The sequence below is a fragment of the Ooceraea biroi genome, chromosome 5 (genome assembly GCF_003672135.1).
Source record: "Ooceraea biroi isolate clonal line C1 chromosome 5, Obir_v5.4, whole genome shotgun sequence".
NCBI classification, from domain to species: Eukaryota; Metazoa; Arthropoda; class Insecta; order Hymenoptera; family Formicidae; genus Ooceraea; species Ooceraea biroi.
The window spans coordinates 1810512-1833356 of record NC_039510.1 but is presented as its reverse complement, the minus strand read 5'-3'; the positions used below and the strand labels follow the sequence as shown (position 1 = coordinate 1833356).

Sequence of the window (22845 nt, the reverse complement as noted above, 5' to 3'; positions counted from 1 at the left end):
TATTCGCGGCGATCAGATCATTAGTTCGCCCGTGGCCTAATGAGCGTTTCAGGCGACCAAATCGCGGCGATCGACTGAGATATTGATGGGGGGCGTTCTTATTCTAAGTGATCGCGAGGCGCACGGAACGAGGAACATCAGCGAGGGTAGTAATCGATAAAAGGGCGTCTCCTCGTTAATACTGTTCGAAGCTTAGCTCATTATAAGCTTGCACGTGTTACATGCATAATGGCTGCGGAAATTAGCGAAATTAATGGTGCGCCGAGTCCGCGAAGTATTAAATAAGTAGATTACTTTAATGGCCGACAACCCCCCTTCCCCCGTTTAAGCTCGGAAACATCCTCTTCATACTTTTCCCCGCCGAGTGGAATCCCCGCCGTTGTAGAAATAAAGAGCAAACGGGTCAATTTTTCGAATATTCCGACTGCGTCAATGCCCGCGGGAGAGCTTTCTTAATCCGCAAAAAAAAAGACGCCGAGAATATTTGAGAATATTGATTTACGTCAAGGTAGTTATATTACGGAGTGGCAGTCGTTTTTCACCAACAAATCTCGCACATAATGACTCGTCTCGAGTTTGTCGAGGTGGCAGAGGCTGTGAGGATTGCGTAACGATCGAATGCCGATCCTACGTAAAAGAGGATTACGTATCGTGAAAAATTGCGGGGATACGATCGCGGAGAAAGTCCTTACTCGCCGAGCGACCAAGTTTGCGTCCTTATACGGGAGTGCTCTTCTAATAATACATTAACGAGGGGTCAGCATCGCAAGAATCGTGGAGGAGCGAAAAGAAATAACGAGCGATAACGACTGCTTGCGTTCCTCGAATACCCGTGGCGACTCAGATTCCCCGACTATAAACGTAATGTACCATATAAAAATACTTTCGCCACGAGACGTGACAACGGACCGCTGCCTCCCTCTCCTATCTTCCAGCTATACGTTTCGCAATTATTTGGGGCCGATGCCGCAGATATTTTTGCTAATTATCCTGCGCGCGAAACGGTCGAGGCACGAGCCGTATAAAGAGCCGGTATCAAGAGCGATCTGCAGAATGTGAATAACGGTCGGGCATCGTCGCCGGAAATAATGCGAGGGGGCCGACGGGTGTGCGTGCGAGGGTGCGCGGTCGGTTGAAAAGAAGCAGAGGACGGAGACAGAGAAAGGGGAGATCGGTGCGGAGCCGACAATTTGCCGAGAATCTCAAGAACGCAACACCTCTCGATCGGCGCGAAATGAAATAAGCCAACGAATATTAATTCAGGAACGCCCAAGGGGGAGAGCGAACGCAGACGCGCGAATACGCTCGATACAGATTATCCGAGCCGGGAGAGATTTTCCAGCAAGAAATCGCGTAGAAATCTCGAGACGCGGCGCCGGTATTCCTCGATATTCGATGTCGAGTCAGTCACAGCCGCCAAAGTATCGATCGGTATTTAATAGTAAAGTATTGTTCCTCGCGCTGTAGGTACAGCGATCTCCAAGACGAGTCGCGTCGATACGTTCCGATACGTTCTTGGGATATTTCGAGAGGATCGTTGCAACTCGTAATCGAAATTTCTTATCCGTTATCCTCTCTTCACTCTCATGATGCCTTAATTTCATTTATAACTTTATTTAATTTATTATAACTTTTTCGTTGTAAATCACTTTGGTTGTCGTAGGTTTTGTACTCGTTGCTTAAAAGCCAGTAAGCCACTGGTTATTATTATTATTATTACATTTTGTTACATTCTCTTCGTATGTCTTGATAGCACTATAGTGGCTCTTTATCATTCGCTTATTAATTATGACGTTCTCCGGCTTGCATTATGACGCGGATTATAAAACGACGATAATAACGTAGTAGCGCGATATGATGTTACGTAATATCGCTATTCAGCGGCGGAAGGCCTTTTGTTTCGCACGTACGTAACTACGGGGAAACTTTATACCCCATTCCGCCGAATCGTAACACACGCTCGCTCTCTTCGTGGCACTTTCAGCGCATCGCAAAGATTACTCGCGAGTAGGCAAAATCTTTCGACGACCCCACGGTTTACGCAAGTGGCGAAATTTGCGCGCAAGATCCCGATCCGTGGAAGCTCGGCGAGTACTCGCGGAACTTAACGTGTACGTTATGCGTACGTATGTGAATGTAACTAGCACACACGTGTTCGTTCGCAGATATGGACGCACACATGGGCGTGCAGCGCCCAGTAGTAAAACGCGCCATGGTCACGCCATCGCCTCTGGGATTCTGCCGGTTTCCCGCGTGCAACTTATGATCGCAACTAACGGAACATTATGTAACCTGCGATAAGCGCGTAATAGTTCATTCTAATCGTTATTTAAAACGCGCCCGCCCCGACCCGCTCCCGTATTGTGCTGGACCTGTTAACTCCTCTGTAATCTTCCTGAAACGTTACTAATTGTATTAAGTCGGACCTGGCGGCCCCGAGGCGGCTGTGCGCACGAATTTACGTCTCACCGTAAAAAGGAGAGGAAAAAAATAAAAGAGGAACAGATCCTTTCACGTGGCACGTTTGCGTTACGCGGGATATTTGAAATTACTCGTTCTAATTTAACGTTAAATAATCCGCATAATTCCGTGTTACGAACAAACGTTTCAGCGACGTGTCGCGTTAGGCGGTCAGATCAATTCCCAAGAGAGCGGACTTTACGCGTTCGAACGCGCGAGCGCACACGTGCTAAAGGTGGCTAAAAGCGCACATTTTCCGTCCAATTAACACATTATCGAAAGTGTATTAGCTCTCGTCCGTGTGGAACTTCCACGCGTAAACAAGCGGAATCCGCCGCCGTCTTGCCTCGCGAGCTAAAATGTCGCGAACTTTACTCATCGGCCTAAGTGATACCCCTAAATTGCGTTCGCGGGATTTGCAAACAAAAGTGTATCAAGAAGCGGGAAGCTCATTCAGTTTCATAAACGTCCGGGTGCCGCGAAACCGAGAGAAAGGAAGAGAAAGAGAGAAAGAAAAAGAAAGAGAGCCAGAGAGAGAGAGAGAGAGAGAGAGAGAGAGATCGCGTTATCAGTAATTTGAATATTTATAGAGCGGCGCGAGAGTTAAGCGTGGATTTTTTTGCTTTAATAATCAACTCGCAAATTCAATTCTCGTCGCCTAAACGTTCTTCGGTGTTTATGGCGAGATTGTGAAGCGGCGCGGTACCGCGCTTTAAACGCATTTCCGAGTTATCCCACGCCGAATAGTAGAGACAAATAATCTCGAGCGTTTGCAGCACGGCGATCGCAAGAACCGTTGTTGACCGCTGTTATTGGTCTCTGTTTGCGAATATTATTCACGCAGGACTGTGTGGAAATGCCGCGAATACTAACGCGCATTTCAAGACAGTTTCGCGTTTTTATCGGAGCGTATCGGCGTATTGGAAGAACCGATATAATATTGCGAACGCTCGGGAAAGTGCTATTACTTTCGCCGCTATTACATAAGGCGTCGGCACATTCGTATTACGATTCGTTTTGCCGGCTCATGCGCATTCAGCTATATGCCAATATCATAAGCTTCGAATTTACTTTCTTCGTGAAATCGCTGCGCGATCTCGATACAGACGACGAAGGGGTGAAAACGGGGGGTAGAGCAGGAGCGAGAGAACTGATCCTATATCGGACTTGGTTGGTCTGACGTGACTTCTTCTGCTTATTGCACCGACCGATAAAAGTTATTTCTCCCGCTTTCGCGCTTCAAATTGTTAATGCCGCTACATTGCCTCGCCTGCCTGCAGCGGGTCGTTGCCTCGCGTTGACTAATGTAATTTTCGCGTTTGCAAAAATTACCAAACGCTACGCAAAGCTTTTTGCAAAATTAACGCGACATTATCGATGTGCATGAAAGCTTGTAGTTTTGATTCTTTGATCAATTATTTGTGAAATTATTTTCAGTGTGCAATAATGACTGTTTGAATTCTCAATAATTACTAAAAATTTTCAAGACTTGAAATTTTTGTCAATTTAATGATAAATCTTTTTTATTATCGAAATATTTAGAAAATAATTATACGGCAAGAGAAAAGCGTGCTCTACATATGTTTTCGAATAAAAATAGTGAACGTAGAGATGATTGCTTTCACGTAGATGGCGGCGTTAATGAAAATTAATGTTCTACAAGCCAAGTGAGTTTTCTATAGCTCCAGGGTTTTTCGTTGTTTTATGATAACATTCATGAAGGCATTTTAACGAATGGGATAGCTATTCCGCAATTTCTGTGGCAGACCGGCGAAAAATTATTATCCTGCTCTTAATATTCTTGCGAGCGATCGCGCTTGCAGTATTAGCAGCAGCATCAAAGCATATTCTTTGCGTTTTCATCATCCTGTTAGCGATAGTCATATTCGACGAGTACTAGCAGACTTTAAATTGCTATCTCAGTCCCTAACGCGTCTAATCTCGAATTAATTATTTTCGGTCCGTTTGGTGTCAGAATAGTCTGAATATTCTGTTTATCGCTGTTCTATCAGTCTCGTATTCTGATTGGAAATCACGCCGAAATCGCGAAGCGTTGATAAAACGATTGCGTCTAACTAAACATCGTGATACGCCTCGGAAAAATAGTATCACACGCTGCGAGATTTTGTCGAAAGTCGAATATAACGTAATTCACCACCGTTAACAATTGACGGACATGGCAAAAGTGTTTCGGCGCCGATATAAATCGAGTGTGCAAGCGAATGCGAATCCGATTGTCCCGTTTCATGAAATACAGCGTTTTACGGCAAATTTGCCGTATACGCTCATTTTGCCTGATTTAAATCCGAGCACGGTGCAATCTCGCGGTCTTCCTTTTTCTCTTTCCGCACAACAAATCGCGAACGAGCGTCTTGCCCGTTAATTTATCCATCGAAATTCGATTATCGCGTATTTTGAATATCTGCGGTCTCCGCTCCACGGAATATCGGAGTTTCCAGGCCCGAGGGCGGTCGCAGAACTCGGAAGTTGGTTATTATATTAAGAAAAAGTCTCCGTTAGCGGAAATTGGATTTCACTTTTAACCGCGGGATGGAGGTTGCTTAAGAGTCTGCTTCGCTGGCTGGATTTTGATTGTAAACTATTCTATCTCGTTTCCACGCGTTCCGCGAGCGGACCTCCTCGCGCCATCCGGCCGCGCTCGAGCCATAGGCAGTCGTCCGCGCGTACAGATATTATTGGAAAAATATATCGACGCTATAAAAGCCGTGGAAGCCTTTAAGCTGAAAATTGCTTTCAGCCGAAAGTGGGTGTTCCGTCGCTGCAATATTTTTCCGGAAGCTAATGTTCGATTCAAGGCGTAAATTCGATAATCGCGACGCGTAAGCGCACCGCATTAAATGCGGCATTAATGCCACCCCTGGTATTTCCATATCTCTCGTAAGAGTGCGGCGCTGTTGCGCTGCGTTTATGCCGGCAAATTTCGCGGTTTTATTTCCGTTGCGGGTTTACCGATCGGAAGCGAATGAGCGTAATTCGATGAGCGTATTTAAATGAGTTCCGTCCAATATCCGGCAAACATTCTTAGCTGGCCAAATTTACATTTACATTACAAGCTGTGAAAGTGCAGACAACGAAACTTTGCAATCTTTCGCTGTATGCAGAATTGCAACTATTTTCCAATGAAAATGTTGATCTTGTTTTCAACAACTTTAATAGAATAATTATTATAAAAAAGTATTCGTATTTTTGTTTTAAATATTTATTAACCGTCTTCCTTTCTCATTCTCGTTCTCTCTCTCTCTCTCTCTCTCTCTCTCTATCTATCTATCTATCTATCTATCTATCTATCTATCTATCTATCTATCTATTAATTAAATAATTGTTATCGCTCGGATGCATTACAAACGAGCATCGAACTGCTTCCTCGCGGATTCGTGGATCAAAATTTCGTAATGCCTAATACATGCCACCGTGGCGAAGAGGGGTTTTCGTTCCTGGCTGTGGACATCTTATAAATTTCCGGGCGAGCCAAGCGGACAATAAGTATTTCAGTTCTCCCAGGCAGCGGCGCTATTGTTGTCTGAGCGATAAGATCTCGCGCTAAATCCAAGCCTCGCATCGGTACCACGAGGACAGTTTGAGTTATGCTGCCTGGTACCACAATGAGGAAACTCGGTGGGGACGGCTGGGTGAGTGGACGAGGGTTAGGAGATGAGGGCGAAAGAGAAAGAGGAAGCCAGAGGGTGAGAGTGGTGAGGGTAAGACTGAGAATTTATAGGAAGAAACGCCTCACGCGAATACGGAGGCACCGTTAGGCCTTGCATGGGAGTATGCCTGAAATGCGACTCGTTTGCTTGAGTGTTCGTCCCCAAAGTTCAACGCAATCTGCGTCCAAATCAAAGAAACGCATTGCCATCGAATTTCGAAAGTTAAACTGAGAAATCGAAAACAAAACGCGAGACAGAACAATCCGGCGTAGATGTTACTGCAGATTTCACGCTAATACGTCTCGCACGCGATCGATCCCGCTAATCGTCAATGTTTCACGCGACCCTCCGCGAGGAACAGCGAAAAATTGCGTGCTTACATTTGATTACGCTCATTACTTTCGGCATGCGTTTCGCAGTAATGGATAATCGATGCTGCCGAATCGAGGCAGCTGTATCTCTTCCGGGCGAAGCATCCCGCAGAAGCGTTCGCACCCGGGACCGATATTTATCATAGGCCATAATTCTTATTAGAATAATGTCGGGGAGCTTCCCGTGGCCGTTCTCGCGGTCCACATCCGGTCGCGCGACCTTAATATGGGGCCGAGTTTCTCTCACTGTTCCAAAATATCTCTATTTGAAGCGAAATAAGCAAAACGACGTCGTAGCCGGTGGATGTGGACGCGGCGTAGGTAATCAGCGGTGGCGGTGGATGCAGAAACGACGGAAATTGCGCGAAACTAGTGCGGGCCCTATACCGCCGGGATTAGTCTGTCTAATGTGCGTCCACCGTTACAGAAGTTCACTCGGATGCTCTGAAATATGAAGTGGCTTCCGCGCGGTTCCATGTTTATTCCATCGGCCATATCTATCTTCTGCATGGTCGAAGTGGCACAGCCGAGAGCGCGCGCCCGCGCGCGGCTACGACATCGCGTTTGTCCGCTTTGAGAGGTCGTACCATTTCGCGGATCAAGTTAATCTCACGCTACTTCCCGAAATAACTTCCTTCGGCTACAGATGGAATATCGACGTACCGCGGTCGTCTCTTGCGCGCTTATCAAATTTCGAAAGCCCGTGTTTCTCGGTGCTCCCGCACGGATTCCCGTTTGAAAAATTTACGCGACGAGCGTGTCCGCTGAAAAATTACCGACAAGGAAAATTAGGATGAAAAATATACACATCGCACACACGAGATTTTCAGCGAATCCGGTAAAAGAATGAAATGGCCAATAATGAATTTTTGCGAGAATTTCTGTCAAGCATAACGTTATTTTATATGCATAATTGCAGCGATAATGATTGGTCTGCTCTAGAACGCCGATAATTGATGCGGGCTTTTCCTTTGACGAGAACTTGCGAATAAAATATGACCGAATAAAATATTCAAGTAAGTGGCGGTCCATTAATAGAATTTCCTCGAGTAGAATCGCAGATTGTGAATAATATAATATAATAGCATTATATATATATATATATCAAAGACCCGTAAAATATTAAGCTTATCGTTTCTTATTCAGACATTAACCGCGTTAAATTTAATTACTTAATTTTAATCATTTTTTTTTTATTGTTCTTTACTATTTAAGTGCCATTTCCGAATCAGCGCAAATATACTACTATATAAGATAGAGAAATGTTTGCATAGATTCAAACTTGTAATAGTTAAATATTTGGCTTGCGATTATATCAGTCGCAACAATGTCGAAATTACGGAAACGGCGAGGTTTCGTCCGCGCAAAGTGAGAATTTAACAGCCGAGATGAGACTGCATGGTCTCCTCTCGTAACCCCCGAACGGAGAGCGTTCCATAAATTGTAGAAAAAGCGTTCTATTATATTCTCGTTGGCGGCGCGCTCGTTTTACTTATCGCCGGAGATGTATCTTGCATATTCTTAAGCCGACGCGCAATAGGTTAAAGGCAATTTGTCACGGCACGCGTTATCATCGTCGTAAAACTCTCTCTCTCTCTCTCTCTTTTTCTTCTCACGATAACCACGCGGACGTAGAAGCTTTGAAACGCGTTCGACGTGCACTAAATGATTTGCTTATTAAAAATTTCGACTCACGTCCTTCTTTCGTATACGTGCACCAGGTACAAGGATGTAACGTGCATGCATTATGTTCAACGATGGCGTGTGCAGAATGTGCAGCATGGCTTTTTGCGTCGTCGTGCGAGACGCGGGACGACAATCTGGATCGAGCACTCGCGAGGGGAAGGATCGATACGCGTTAGAGGAGGGATCGGGCTCGGGGATCGCTTCGTCGTTCTTCCAGCGTCGCTGTGAGATGTAATCGACGGCGTAACGAAGTTGCCACGGAACGACGACGCTACGTCGTCGACCCTACGCAGCGTATTGCTCGTTCGAAGCGGGCGATAATGGCTTGGCCTCGGCTCGACGTGGCTGGCGTGCGCGCCGGTCTCTAATAAATAGTAATTAGCGAGCCGGTAATTAATACAGAGCGATTCCGTAGCAGGCGGGCACAAAGCGTCGCGATCGTCTCACCGGTCAGCCGATCGACCTGCGCCTCGACCTCGCCATTTTCTCGCACCCTCTTGCGCGTTCGCTGCCCTCGGCACCCGACTCTACCAGCATGCGTGTGTGTGTGTGCGTGCGTGCGATGACCTCAGTGCTAATGCGACGATTATACTAATAAAATTTCCGTCCACTTTACGGCATGCGGCGTCTGCGCCAGCGAGACATTAGGAAGCGAGGAACACCCCAGAAGAAGGCAAACATTTGCCCGCCTTTCACCCTCTGTCTCTCCCTCGTAACAGCCTGCGCGAGCAAACAACGGCTCGTAGATCGAGTTCATCCTGCGCGGGATGCGAAAGTTCAGCGTGTAGAAGAGGCGCGCTGGTAGAAATTCCTGTTGGAACTCGAAACGATTAAAGGGGTCCTTTGAAGCGTCATATCGCGGGGCGGCACTTTCCGCGGAGATACCAGCCGACGGGGCGAAGTGCCGTATGACGGTGTCTCTTACCCTCGCGGCGGTGTCGGTTAATGACCTCGCCTCTAGTTTTGACGCAATTCGCGTTTAGTTCGACGCCGCGCGCGTGGATTATTAAGCGAGGCGATACTCTCTCGTTCTCAAGCTCGATTGCTGGTTCGGTACTTCGCTTCGTACTTCATTACTTCATTCGGTAATTCAGTACTTTGCGTCGCCGGCAGTCTGTGTGCAATCTCAAGCGCTTTCGTCATTTATTCTCATTCCCATGATGATATGATCTTGTTGGTCATGTAATTGATCAGATAATAATCTCTTTTTCTCCCCTTTTACGCTTTACAACTTGTAGTTGTAATGTTTTTTCGTAATTACAAAGGATTCAGTAAATTGAGACTATCTGGCGTCGCTGGCGTCTGCTGCGCTTAAGAAAACGCGAAGTTTTATGCGAGCATGCGAGCTTGTATTATGTTCGCGACATCTTCGTACCACGGAGCTGCTGGACAGGCAAGAGAGTTTGGTCTGGGAGTTATATTCATAATTATCTTGGCAAATGCCTCTCGACGCCGGAGAAAGAGACGCGCGGGGACGAGAAGCGAGTAGTGAGTGCTCGCGTGCGCTCTCCGTAAACTTTACAGAACTATGGGAGGCTACTTGTACTTAGAGCGAAGTTATGAAGTGTCATTAACCAACTGTACGCTTAACTTGCTTAGTCCTGGTGCATCTCCAATCTGTTCATTACATGACTTTCTCCCGATGTGCTCGCCCGCTTCATCCCCCGTAAACACGTTATACTTGGCCCCTCGATCTCTCGCAACGTTGCGATATCATCGCGTCTTCGGGAACTTTCAAACTTAAAGTCGGAAGCTTTTTTTTATCTACGCGCCATGCACGCGTGTGCAGCGTGCGGGAGATTAATGGAATCGTTAGCTCCGTGCGACGTAATCGCGCTCGTTGCTGCAGGAGGAAATCGTTACGAGGTTCTCCCTGGAGTAATTCGCTATTACTTACGCACATGAATTTCGATGAGCGTATCGCGTGAAAAGGCATTGGGGGAGTTATCTGGCGTGCATGGAGCCGCGCGACACCGCCGCTCCCCGAGGTGCAACAATAATTATTTCTAATTTCCAGTTATGCAAAAATACGTGGGGCTTAAGCACCCCAGATAATAATATCAGCCTCTCTCTAGGCACCCCCGGAGGTAACGTGAATTTTCTGTCGCGACCTGCCTACTGGATACCCGCCGGGTATGCACGTCGGAGTAATCCGCTCGGAATGTTTTCAATAAGCCGAGAATCGTCATTGGCGTGTGTTGCAATGTTTGCGTTAGACAGCCTCTCTCTCGCGTGATTATGACGTTATCTTTATATGAGATGCATCCCATTCCGCGTAAGTGCTCCGTCAGAAGCTCCTGAAATTTCGGCACTGGCGCATGCAGATCGACGAACTCGAAACAATGGGATTACAGCGTCAATTTGTGTGCGCGTATTTCTCCTCAATGTGTACTCGGTATTGTTGTGTTATGTTGCATATGTAGACGCGTGAACGATGTAACTTTCAATAATTTCACGGAATGGCAACAGATTTGGCACACTCCGTGCTTCGCGGTGCGGCGCATACATATTTCAACGCGGGGTTACATTATATTCACATAAAGCACGCCGCTATCCGCCGGGGTTTGTCTACATATTGAGGTCTGGAGTTTATAACAACACGTAACGGTTCGCATCAATTAGTAATTGCCGCGAGAAGCGGGTATTATATAAAATCTCGGCGCAAAGGCGCGGAAACGCGCGCGTTCTTCAAGCGGAGGAGAACCGCTGTCACAGGCGCGCGCGCGCGGTCAGACTTTGCGCTCCATTAAAACGATACGGATTATCGAGAATGCATTACAATAAATTCCCGTGTAAGCATAGCGAACCATGCGCATTCGATATACTGGCGAAACGTTTCTCGTAAAATTTCGAGTGATCCCACGGAAAATAAAGCGCGCCGGATAGCGTTTTGTTGAATTCCCATAAAAGACCATGGATTTACGTATTTCTGTCGTTCTTTTTGTCCCGTCAGTGACTCGTGAACTCGCAATGCCCGATCGACTTTCTGCCGATCAAATAATCGAGCGAACTTTCGAGCTTATGCCCCTATCTGGATGTCGCGAAAAAATAGCAAATCGTTCTCTCGATAACGCTTTTAAGAAATTAAACGCGCGCGGCAATTAGTCGCGGCACTCGTGCCGCTAAAAATTTCGACAAGGATTAAAATGCGATCGAATGCATCGTGAGCCGCGCGACGTCGACGGTCTCATTAACTATCATCGTGCACGAGTAATCGCGCTTGTTAATGTGTCGCGTTTCTATTATTATACGAGTGTTTAGCGCAGCGGCACGTGAATCGAATGCAGCCGTACGTTAATCGCACGTATGTAATCTCCGTGCATACGCGTTTGCGCTCGCGCGCACAATGTTCAGAATCGTCACGACCAGTACAAACGACGTTTAGTACGCAGCAATATACTAATGGTATGTACATAGAAATATAGAGAAACGAATATACGCTGAGTATATTTACAATGAATTAACGGCGCTTTAATGCAAACCCCCTCCGGTCCTACACCCCATTAGTTTAAACAGATACCCCACACCGCTCGCGCTCACATCTGCGCATCTACATAATCGGCGGCGGAGCATGCACCAAATTAAACACTCACCGGTGAAAACTGAACCGCGCCGTATAACGGTATCCACGGTTTAGCGGAATGGATCACATTACGATTGGATTGTCATTATATTGCTCTTTTCATGGAGCGCTCCGCGCCATTCGCGCTCACAACGCGTCGATGCATTTATACTAATTTACGGAGGAATAAATAAATATGTATATGTCCGCGTGTACGTGCGAGAATTTAAAGGAGAGAGATTTTCCGCGGCGTTTGAAACTTTGAACGCATCGATTGGCAAAATCGATTGTTTATTCGCGCTGAGTTATGCGCGACAAATGTCAGACTGGGGAACAGATGTCATTTGAACACGGCTGAATAGAGTGCAACCACTTACCCGAATACGTCTCGTTCGGCATTTGATCACTTGGCACAGTGAAATTTCCTGATGCGGCGTTCGGCGGGCAACCGTTTCGGTTTTGTTGCGTGCGCAAGGTGTGCGTTGCGTGCAGAGATGGTCCACGCGGCGGCACTTCCGGCGGCGCGGGTTCTGGCGGGGAATCCCTACCGGTATCTGAAAACATCAGGCATCGTGATCGCCTCTGTTGAATTGAGCATCGCTCCTTCTCTGGCACACATATCGCGTTCTTTTTAAAGTGAAATTAAAACTCGATAATTGTGCTAAATGACACCGATAGAGAACACTAATGGACAAACATCGTTCTGCGCAAATTGATGATATAATTATCATCGTGTTAGAGCAACGATCGAATCGGTTATTTAAGAAACCAAGTTATTTGTGTCGGATGCGCTGATTAAGAAATAACATTTCCGGCGACAGTCGTCAATCCCCGATAATTAACCCTCGATTTTGATGAATGATTCCGTGCTTCTCAAATAACCGATTGCGGATGCCTAATACGCTGATATATCCGAACGATTTGATGTTTATCTTGTGGAGATTATTGATTGATTGACTGTATCGGTGTAATTCCATCCATTTAACTGCAATATCATTCTCTCTTACATAGCATTCGTGAAATTCTAGTCCGATCGTGCTAGAAATGCCGCGAGCAATTAAGCGGCGTCAATAATTAGGCATCTCGCCATTACATTTTATGCATGCTAATTCAAAGAATCCACCCGGAATTACACGTAATTGATTAGCCATTACAGGCGAAGGAGCGCACAAGGAAATATTGAATAATAGCCAGATGCTATAATTGAGGTATTAACAGCGTGTTGTGCAACGTCGGTGTCCATAAATGCCATCGTCCGTAAATGCACATTAAAAGCTGTGACAACAGTGCGATGCGCGATACGCAACAATATGCTTGCGTTTCGCCTCGCGTCAAGCAATCATGCATATATGCGCGCGCGAGCTTAATAATGAACGACGCGCGTCCTGAAAATTTCGCGGACTCGTGCGTTTTCAAATCTAAACTAATTATGCGACAGGCGGGCTTTAACGGCAATACGAAAAATGTTCCATCTCCCTGCCGGGTACCGTTCGCCATCGGGCCTTCGGGGTTCTCGATGTTGCGGGCGTTCCCGTAGTTAAGTTACTTACAAAGTTGTTGAAACTTGAAAGGAACTCCACCAAAGAATAATTAAAGTTACCTAAACATAGAGAGTACAAAAGAGCGCCCACCGGGCATGTCGGGAGCAACAAAAATATTTGAGAGTCTACCCCGCGAAACGAATCGCGTCTTACGTCGGAGATCTCTTCGAAAATAATTAAACATTATTAATTAATGCATTAAGCGCGCACATGGAAAATAATAACGGCCGCGCGACTATCGTATTCCTCGTTCATGTAGGACCTATGACATTTTATATTACTTGTACGGGCGACCAGTTCTGGTGAATTAACCTGAAACAGCCGATGGTGACGCAATAAACCGATACCGCGTCGGGCATATATACATAATTGGAGCAATGTATAACCATTAACGGTTGTTAATGTTACAGAGCACATTATTGTAAATCAAGTTTAACTGCAATACAGTGGTCTATCGCGCTTTCGTGAAGCTACGTAACTTGGTTGCGGTAACTCGGATGTGGGATAATGGAATTTTGGTCCCTGGCCCTGCGGATTAAAATCTATTAAGCGAGTCGTTATAACTTATGGATGTGTGCCGTAAATGTCAAGACAATTACTCGAACCGCACGGTAAACGCTATCAGGTCTGACGTCTTGTATGCAGTTACCATAATTCTTTGCGTCAGCGAACGGACGAATAACGGAGCCTGACAGTTCGCGAACGAGATGCCAGACGGAAATTGTCCGGGAAATGATAACGTTAAAAAAATACATAAAAAATAATGATGATTGCGAAACTGTACAACGCTAGTGAAATTTTCATCCCGCGCCTCCACTCCGTTCATGTTTTACGTCAAGTTTCTTGCAAGCGTGCCACGCCATTTTTCGTACACGCTAACAAATGGAGCATGCGAATGCGTTAATTAAATAACGTTAAATTCAAATAGCACAAAGTGCAAACTGCTTACGTACCTGCAAAGTAAATAGGCCTGGGCAGACCTGTGCATCGAGGAATGTGCAGAGAGAAAAGTGCATTAGTGCGGCGGGATTGGCATGTGCACGTGTGAAAATTCCAAGGAGTGAGCGCATCATGCAGATGAAATGAATGACGTGAATTACGACATGAGGAAATTATACAGAGTAGATTTATATTATTGCATTACATTAGTATAGATTATATTACTGCGTACGTTAGTATAAATAGATTTTCACGAGGACGCAATTAATCGATAATCAATTACAATCTTTCAAACTTTCTATCCAAATGATCAAGATTCTATAAATAGCGATATTAATTACTCACTATCCCAAATAATTAACAATTTTTTGAGAACAGAATTTGTATCGGTTAATCAAGGCAAAGACAAGTAAGAGTGAACGGGATGCTATTTCGCGATTAATTTAATAAGTGCGCGAAAAATGGAAAATGACAAATATAAGTGCGCATTAGAACGCGATTAAACCTCGCGATATTAAAAATCGAACATAGTCGCAAATTCCGCAATGATAATGAGACTGCAACTCGCTGATTTCATCTTCGCTTCGCGCTCGAAGACCTATACCGAGTTTTCCAGGGTTTTTGCTGTTATCACCCGGCCGGATCAAAGTCTGATTAATCGCAGAAAATTATAAACGACCGGGAAATTATTTCTGCGAAGTCACGTGGTAGAGCGCGCGCGCGCGTACGGTATTTTCCGTAATAAGCAGCAATAATCGCTTAATTAAACCGGACCGTGAAATGCGCAATGCGTAGCTGTCAGCACCAGCCGCGTCCGTCGCGTATCTCGGACAACTTTACCGTCGAAATATACATTCGTTCCAGTTATTGAACAATTTGCCGGCGCCGTTCGAGTGCTCGGAACACCTGTAACGCTCAATTACAAAGTCGATATCGCACCCGACGACGACCGGGAAAAATCTCGGCATCCATAGCGGGCGAGCGGCGATCTCCCCGTCCTCTCTCACCCTCTTTTTGAATCTGCAACGTGTTACTTTGCGAGACTTGTACGCTTTATAACGACGCGCGCGCGTGCAAATGCTGCGCGAATATACGTTTTCCGCCTCCTCCTCGTACCGGTACGTACGCGTTACGAGTACGTACGCGACATGATGTAGTACCGAATTAAAGCGCCGGGTAAAGCACATATTTGAGGAAGGTTCTTCTGAAATTGCGAAATACGCGAATGAATATAACGCTAAATTGCCGGAGCGCGAGTGAAAGAGTTAAAACCGGTTAAATTTAATCCCTTCCACCCTCTGGTGTCTTCTCCAGCGTTCTGACCGCTCGGTTAAATCGCCAAAAGCAAAAGTCTCGGCAGGCGCGGTGAGATTTCACGACCGACTGAATGTGTCCAGTGGATCAATTATATCGGTGATCGACAACAAACAGGTCTATCGTATTCGATGAACGCGTCCGAATGCATCACGCCCGTTTTTTATTCGTTTCACATGCACAGGCGCGCGCGCGAATCGATTATCGATTATTAATCGACTAATGCGGCGCGTAATGAAAAATTTTCACGTGAATTTTCAGCGCATGACTTACTAGCCGCGCAGTACGCGGTGCACGTAAATTTGTCGGCATAGCTAATTAAACGCGGAGCAAGGATAGGAGATAATGTTGCCCGCATGTGAAGGTTAGATCAATACGATTCCAGCCAATTATGGCTAATACTGGTACATCATTGACCAGTGGTCAAACCGCGTTACTGTCTCTCATAAAGCATGGGTTAGCGTTTACATAACGCGCAGAATAAATCATGCAGTTTCTGATGGCGATAGGCGCAGAGCAATCTAATTCCGCGAAATGATGAACATGATATAACTCCGTAATATGGATTTCACTATTTACATAATACGGTTTACTCCCCATGGCCGAATTTACATTTATTACAACCGGATCAAAATTCACTCATCTATTTACAGATTTTGGGAGTAAAAGAGTGTCTTCTTCAGGGAATTTCAAAGGTGTCCTTCGCTTTTATGTTTAATGCTCGTTAGATTTATGTGGTTCTGATCATCATGGGAATTACTGCACATTAATGACGTCTTTTCACGGAGAATCAATTATTGTCAGGATTAATTATTTTCATAAAGTTGTCGAAGCCTTAATTAAAGCAGCGTGTTTTCTTAGAACAACAGTTGACTGGATTTATCGATGTTGCTTCTGATTGTTGCTCCGGATGTGACTCCTGTTTGGCGTTAGCGCGACATCTAATTGGACACATTATTGAGCAACGGTGAACGTCGTCGAGGCGATATGTCTTAGCCAATCGTTGGGAGCCAATTATGTAGTGTGCCGGCGCATCACCGACATCGAGTTGAACCGAGTTATCCCTCATCCGCGCGCGGCTGCCGAGAAGGGTTAGTCAGACAGTGCGCAAGGGGGTGCAAGGTAGCCGACAGTGACTTGATGCGGTTAGCGATTCGCGTCTGTAATTCGATTTGCCGGTCTAACGCCTCCGCCGCGCGTCCGGGAGTACACCCACGTTCATGTAAATACGAATTATTTGCCGGCGCGCAGTATTGCCACGATGGTACTGTCCGATGACCAGCTCGACGAATCGTTCCAGCTTGACTCCTTCCGGACCAAACAGTCTAATAAACCGAGTTAGCATTCGTGAATGCTTCGTCCGAGCTGTCCCGTACAATTTCTGCGTACCGTTTCCGCCTTCATTCGCGACGGCCGCGCGAAATTTCACCCGTGCACCGCCATTTACACGCCATTGATAAATTTGAAATATATATATATATATATATATATATATAATGTTTGTAACAATTTTTTATTGTATTTACGAATGCGAGGCGTTGGTACTGTTGTCTAAACGTTTATAATTTACAAAGCGATCTACCTCTTTACGAACAAAACGAATAAATACACGTGTTGATTTATTTGGGAAAATTATTGTAACGTTGATTCCAATATTAATCACGACATGCTAGATTAATCGACAAAAGAGCCTTTGAATGTTCTCCATCTCGTAACAGTAAAACAAAAAAAATAAAATAATGGAATACATTCGAAATAGCGCACAGTTGCATAAAACATACTTTATCACGATAAATTCAAAAGGTGAAAGTTCATAAATATTATGTCGCTCGTAATCCGAGCGTTATACGTTATTTACGACAATTAAGCTCGCACATTGATTGCATTCTGTTTGAGTTATTTACTTTGGCGTAACGTAACGGTAGTAAAGCGACAAGTCACGAGCGTTATAACGTCATCTATAAACCTAATGTCCCGTGATTTTTACTCTCGCGTATTTTTCCTGTTTCTTTTTTTTTCCCGCCACCTCGGTAAGCACCTATACATTTTTACGACATGAACCGGACCCTCGTTCCCGGCGACCAGTAAAAGGATCGCGGTTGCAAACAATTAAATGCAATAAGAGGTTTGCGCCACCCGTAGATATCCGCCGCGGAAAAAGATAATCCAAAAAAGATGGAACGATAACGGTAATGGCGAACACGGGCTATTGGCATAGTTCGCAAGTGGCGCTTGAAATTATTTCTATTCGGCGAAACCTGGCACTCATCCAGGCAGCCGCACAGCTCGCGTACAGCTTCCTGAATGGTTATCGTGACAAAAAAAAAGTATTCGACCGTGGCCACCGAGAGAGATCTAACGGGTCAAGTGTCTTTGATTAAAAGCTGCTGCTCCCGCATCAGGTAGCGACAGTTACGCGAGAGCGCGAATTATTTATCCGAGCGTATTATCAAAAATGCCACGGCGCGTTTTTGCGGCGAGCAGCGCGCGGCACGGTTATTTTAAAAATTTTGCTCGACCATATAAGTCAATTGATTCCGCGCGGATTTATTCCGCTCGTACACGATGCAGCGTACACTGGCGAGACCCACATCAATCGGACGAATTGATAGCAGTTTGTTGGTGCGCATGATTCGTTCCACGGCATTAAATGAATGCAACAACCCGCCATCAGAGTCCGTCAAAAATTACCAACCATCGTTGAACGATCGCGAAAGCCCGCGGAAAATTTATTTTCCACCGACCGTGATTTCGGTCTCCCCGCATTTGCGTTGCATACAATTATCAATCTCCGTGCAAATTATGCTTTTCGTGAAGTTGATGTATATATTGCGAGTTAAAATATTATTTGACAATCTTACGAGTTTATGCAAATTTAACGAGATGTATCGAGTCAACAGAACAATACTGCTACATGTAATATTAATAAAATTGTGTTTTAATTTCATTGATGTCCATCTTCAATCGTGATACAGATATAGTTTTTATCACATATTAGATGCATCATATCTAACTTTTTATTGTTGCTGACGAGTGCACTCATTTAACGTACGGTTCTTAGTCTCGTGGTGGCAGATTATGGTAACGTTATCGGGTTTCGCGCGCTTGCCAATTCAATAAGCGCTCCTCGACCGGGTCACATTAGACTACGGTGGTCTAATGTAATATCAATCGTCTTTCTGGCGATGGCGCGCGCGCGCACACAGGGTTAACGCGGGTAAGCCCTGACCGTTGGGAGCCATTTGCTAATAGATGCCGCGACATGCCTCCATTAGACCGCAGGGACATTCTGGCAAGCAATATCCCATCGGAGATTCAGACTCGAATTACTGCTTACGATATGCCGGTAATTATACGTAAGACTTTACCACATCTTATATACTTGTGGTCACATTAGCGTCCTCGTTCGCGGAGGATTACAACATAAAACATCGATAAAACTAGCGCCTCGTTAAAGCAATCTTTGTAATCGAGACCCACAAATCGCGGAGGATGATATGAATCTAAATTTAAAAACCCGACAAGAGAATAGTGGAAAGAGCAATCGAATGATTTGATTTCATTTATCGTCTCTCAAGAATATTTTGCCGCTATACATAATACGGTATACGCTCAAATATGCACATACTACAAACCTACAATATCAGAACGTAAACGTAAACGTTCGTCGCAAGTTTCCATGTAGGAGAAGCTTAATTCGCCGATTTTCACGTGCGAGGAGCGCGAACGCGAACCCGAACTCGAGCAAGCAAGAGCAACACGCGGTTTTCCAAGGCGGAATTCCGGGGATAACCGTACGCGGGGATGCGATGGAGATGCTCGCTTTGGCCTGCCGGTCTCGGCAGCTTGTCACTATCTCGACTACCCTCCGACGCCCTTTCATCCACGTTCCCGCTGTCTCGCGATATCGGTGGACTAATTGGCAGCCGGCTCGGTTCCCCGTCATCGCACCCTTCTGGAGCCCGACGTGACCGCATCGACGTCGCGCTGGCACGAAATGAGATCCGGCGAAATTTCGTTTAAAACTTAGCCGACGAGCGTAAGCCGCTCGTCGACCACGACCGTCGGTGGAAAGCCACAAAGCTACTTTCTCGTGTGTCTCCCGCGCTACCTAGGGTGAACTCTCGAGTCTGCGTTACGCGCGGCGCGCAGTGCCACGATAGCGCGCTCGCCCGCGCGCGGAAACGTGACGACGAGAGGCCTAAATACCGTTGACGTTCCGGGACAATATAGTCGCTCGGGTCACGCTAACTTCCACTAGGTAGCCTACGCCCTAACTAACCGAGCCCAGGCGCCAACTGCTAACTCCGTTAGCCCCCCGGCTTGGCTCCTTCTCCCTCTCTCTATCTCTCTCTCCTGCCATCGTTGCTCTTGCAGTTACCAACACTGTTGCTGGTGTTGCCGCCGCTTCTGCATCAGACAACAATGAAGCTAACTGCCAAAATAGAAAGTCTCTTGGTTATTTAATGAGCTGGCACGTAATGCAGTTTGTCGATTACGGCATTGTTCGCCGGACGATAATGCGCGCGGCTCGGAGGAGCGTTTGCCTTTGCCAAGATCCCTCGCCTCTGGCCGTTACGCGAAACCCTCGCGGCCGCGCGAGACGGCGAATGCTCGTAATGAGGATATTTGTAGTTGTAATCGCGCGACTACGCGTACGTACACGCTTCGTGTGAATGCTACTTCGAGACGAGATTAACAAGAGAGATGGTGCGCGTCTTCTTGCGCTGCTCGAGGTTGGAACGATCGCTGTTGATGAGAACTCCTTGTAGTTAACAACAGCTGCATCTCGCGCCTCGAGTTTGCAGATCGAGGCTCCGTAATTCTCCCTTCATGAAATAGCCGCGAGAATCGATGACACGTAACGATAACGTGGAAAAATTGCAGGGAATCTTTAGTAAAACGCACGCGCGGAATCGCACGGGTCTCCCTTTTTCCGCTCGCATTTCTAGGTGACTATTAATATTAAGCTTTTAACGAGGAACAGGTTTACACGAAACCCGATTTAACTCCGGCCACGGGGCTCGATACCAGCCGGTAACTCGGTTAGTCCGGTAATCGCGTTTGGGGCATGGATCGTTAACTTATCGCACCGCGGCAAATTTTACGTCGTGATTTAAAGGGTCGATCCGCTCAGGGCGATCGACGTGGATTTATCTTGATCCGTCACGCTGGATAGATCTCTCTGAATCTTTAACAACGCCAGCTTTACTCTTCAGCTCCGATCCGTTGCTGGGTCGGAGCTGAATTTGTTGAATATGATGATGATTAATTCTCCCAAGCAGCGTGAGACACGAACGCATGCAATGTGACGATGCGATGATGATGCGATGATCATGCGTGGAAAGTATAATAATCGCGCGATTATGTTCGCTCACCATTGGTGAGATGTATGCGAGTGTGCTCATCAGGGAAGACAGTTTCGGAACGGTCGCTCGCGGTGGAACTACTGCTCAAGGCGCTTGCGTGACCTCGGCGCGTTCTTCGACCTAAGGTACCGCCGCCGGAAGTCGCCTTTTTTGCGGACGCCGCGTAAACGGTCTCACCTGCAATGGAAGGAAGGAAAAAAAATTGCGAAATACATTTTTGAATGAGGCCGTGGCGCAAGAAGTTCCCTCCTTCGGAGAGCCTGCTCCGCTAACGAGCAGGAGTCGTGCCGCTTAATTCAATCTTGCATTAGCGCGCGGACAAAGGAAATTTCTTCGGTCCTTTAATCCTTTCGGAATTGCTCTGGAGAAGGAAAAGTTATTTGCGAGCTTGAGTTAAATATTTTCGCGTAAGCTCGCTTGGGACGAGCAACTCGTCATCCAGTCTGGAATGATTTTCATTTTGGTGCCACGGTGTCTCACATTCATATAGTTTCTCTTATGAAGTTCTCTTATGTAGGCGCATTTAGCGCACGTCTAAGATGAATTGAGTGACGCCACGTCATGCTGGAACGGATTAAAATTGTAGCTGTCACGCATAATAACGACGCATTGCTTATCATTCTAAATCGCTCGTCTAGCAGATCTCCTCGACTCGGGTTCGTATTGCACGCGCAAGGGTTGTACAGCGCGGTATAAAATCGCGTTTGACGAGATTCATCTTCCGGAGAGGCCCGTAAGTATCATCTTGCGTGCAAACGAACCCGTTCGCGGCTCTAATTAACTCCCTACCATTGCCGTTGCGAGATCTCTCGGAAGATATGCTGCCGTTATAATGATGCCGACGGGAGTTTGTGCTTTCGAGGGGAAACGGAGAAGCCTGCCGATGATTCGGTGTCAAGGTTGGGGGCGGCGTAGGAAATGGCGTTGTCGGGTTGTCCGTGGTTGCTGCGCCTTCCGTGTCGGATCCCGTACGGTACGATCTGTCGCCCGCATCTGCGCAAATTAATCACACGTTAATGATAGCCATTTTTTATTAGCTTACCACCTTCAACCAGATACATGCCCCTCCGTTGAATTAATTAAACGTGATCAATTAGAAGCGCATGACTAGCACATTGGAACTCGTTGAGTTGGTTGTATTTCGCGTATTATTTCTGCACGCGACATAAATTAAAATACATTTTTATAATTTAAATACATTAATTAAAATTTTACATTTTCAAGTCAAAGAGTTACATCCGCGTGTTGTTTTGCGCGCCGATCAGTGTTGTATGCACCACTCTGATGTGACGTATCTCCATCACTTGCGGCGACCATCTAGTTGCGGAGAACTCGCAAGCGTATGCGCGTACGTACGATCTCGCGTATGATCGCGCTCGTCGCCAATCTCGCAGAGAACTGCGGAGCCCTTCTACGACCTGGCTATCATTCCGTTTTACGGGTCCCCAGCTGCGACGTTACCAACTGCCTCTCGCTTCGCCTCTATCAGCCAGGCGACATTTCTGCCAGCTCTCTGCCAGATCCGAGCACTTCGTCACGCGTCGTTGCTCTGATCTGCATTTGCTTAAGTTGACGCACGTCTAAACTCTTAAAGGCGCTTGTCACCAAAGCAGTGTCACTCCAAGGGAGCTTGCATTACTCGACGCGCGATAGCGGAACATAAGAAGCGGGGTAAGGCATCGTGAGGGTGGCAGAGAGGTAGGGAAAGGTTCTCCACCGTAAGAAACGCCGTTACGTCGGTGTGGCTAGGTCACAATGTGCGACCGCGTGCGTATAGGTACGGCTGTATTTTTAACCGCGTTGACACCGTGCAAGGTGTACCGGGAGTTATTTCTTTGACGAAGAAGTATACTCGTGGAGCACGGCACCGGCGCTGAAAGGATAGAGCGATATAGTTAGCCGCGACTGTGGAAGGAATTTTTCCGCGACGTTCCC

General features: G+C 46.3%; 1 protein-coding gene across 4 annotated transcripts in view; it reads right to left on the bottom strand.

Moving 5' to 3' along the window:
* The window catches only part of LOC105279217 (teneurin-a), a 458941-nt gene that overhangs the window by 259648 nt on the left and 176448 nt on the right, over positions 1-22845 (bottom strand). For 3 of the 4 annotated variants that reach the window (XM_011338851.3, XM_011338852.3, XM_011338854.3), the window contains exons 5-8: positions 21700-21903; positions 20920-21087; positions 14242-14268; positions 12125-12301 (exon numbers count right to left, since the gene is read on the bottom strand). In XM_011338851.3, coding sequence (XP_011337153.2) covers positions 12125-12301; positions 14242-14268; positions 20920-21087; positions 21700-21903 — 576 coding nt within the window. The remainder of the gene's footprint in view (positions 1-12124; positions 12302-14241; positions 14269-20919; positions 21088-21699; positions 21904-22845) is intronic. The other variant, XM_011338853.3, reaches the window with a different exon arrangement.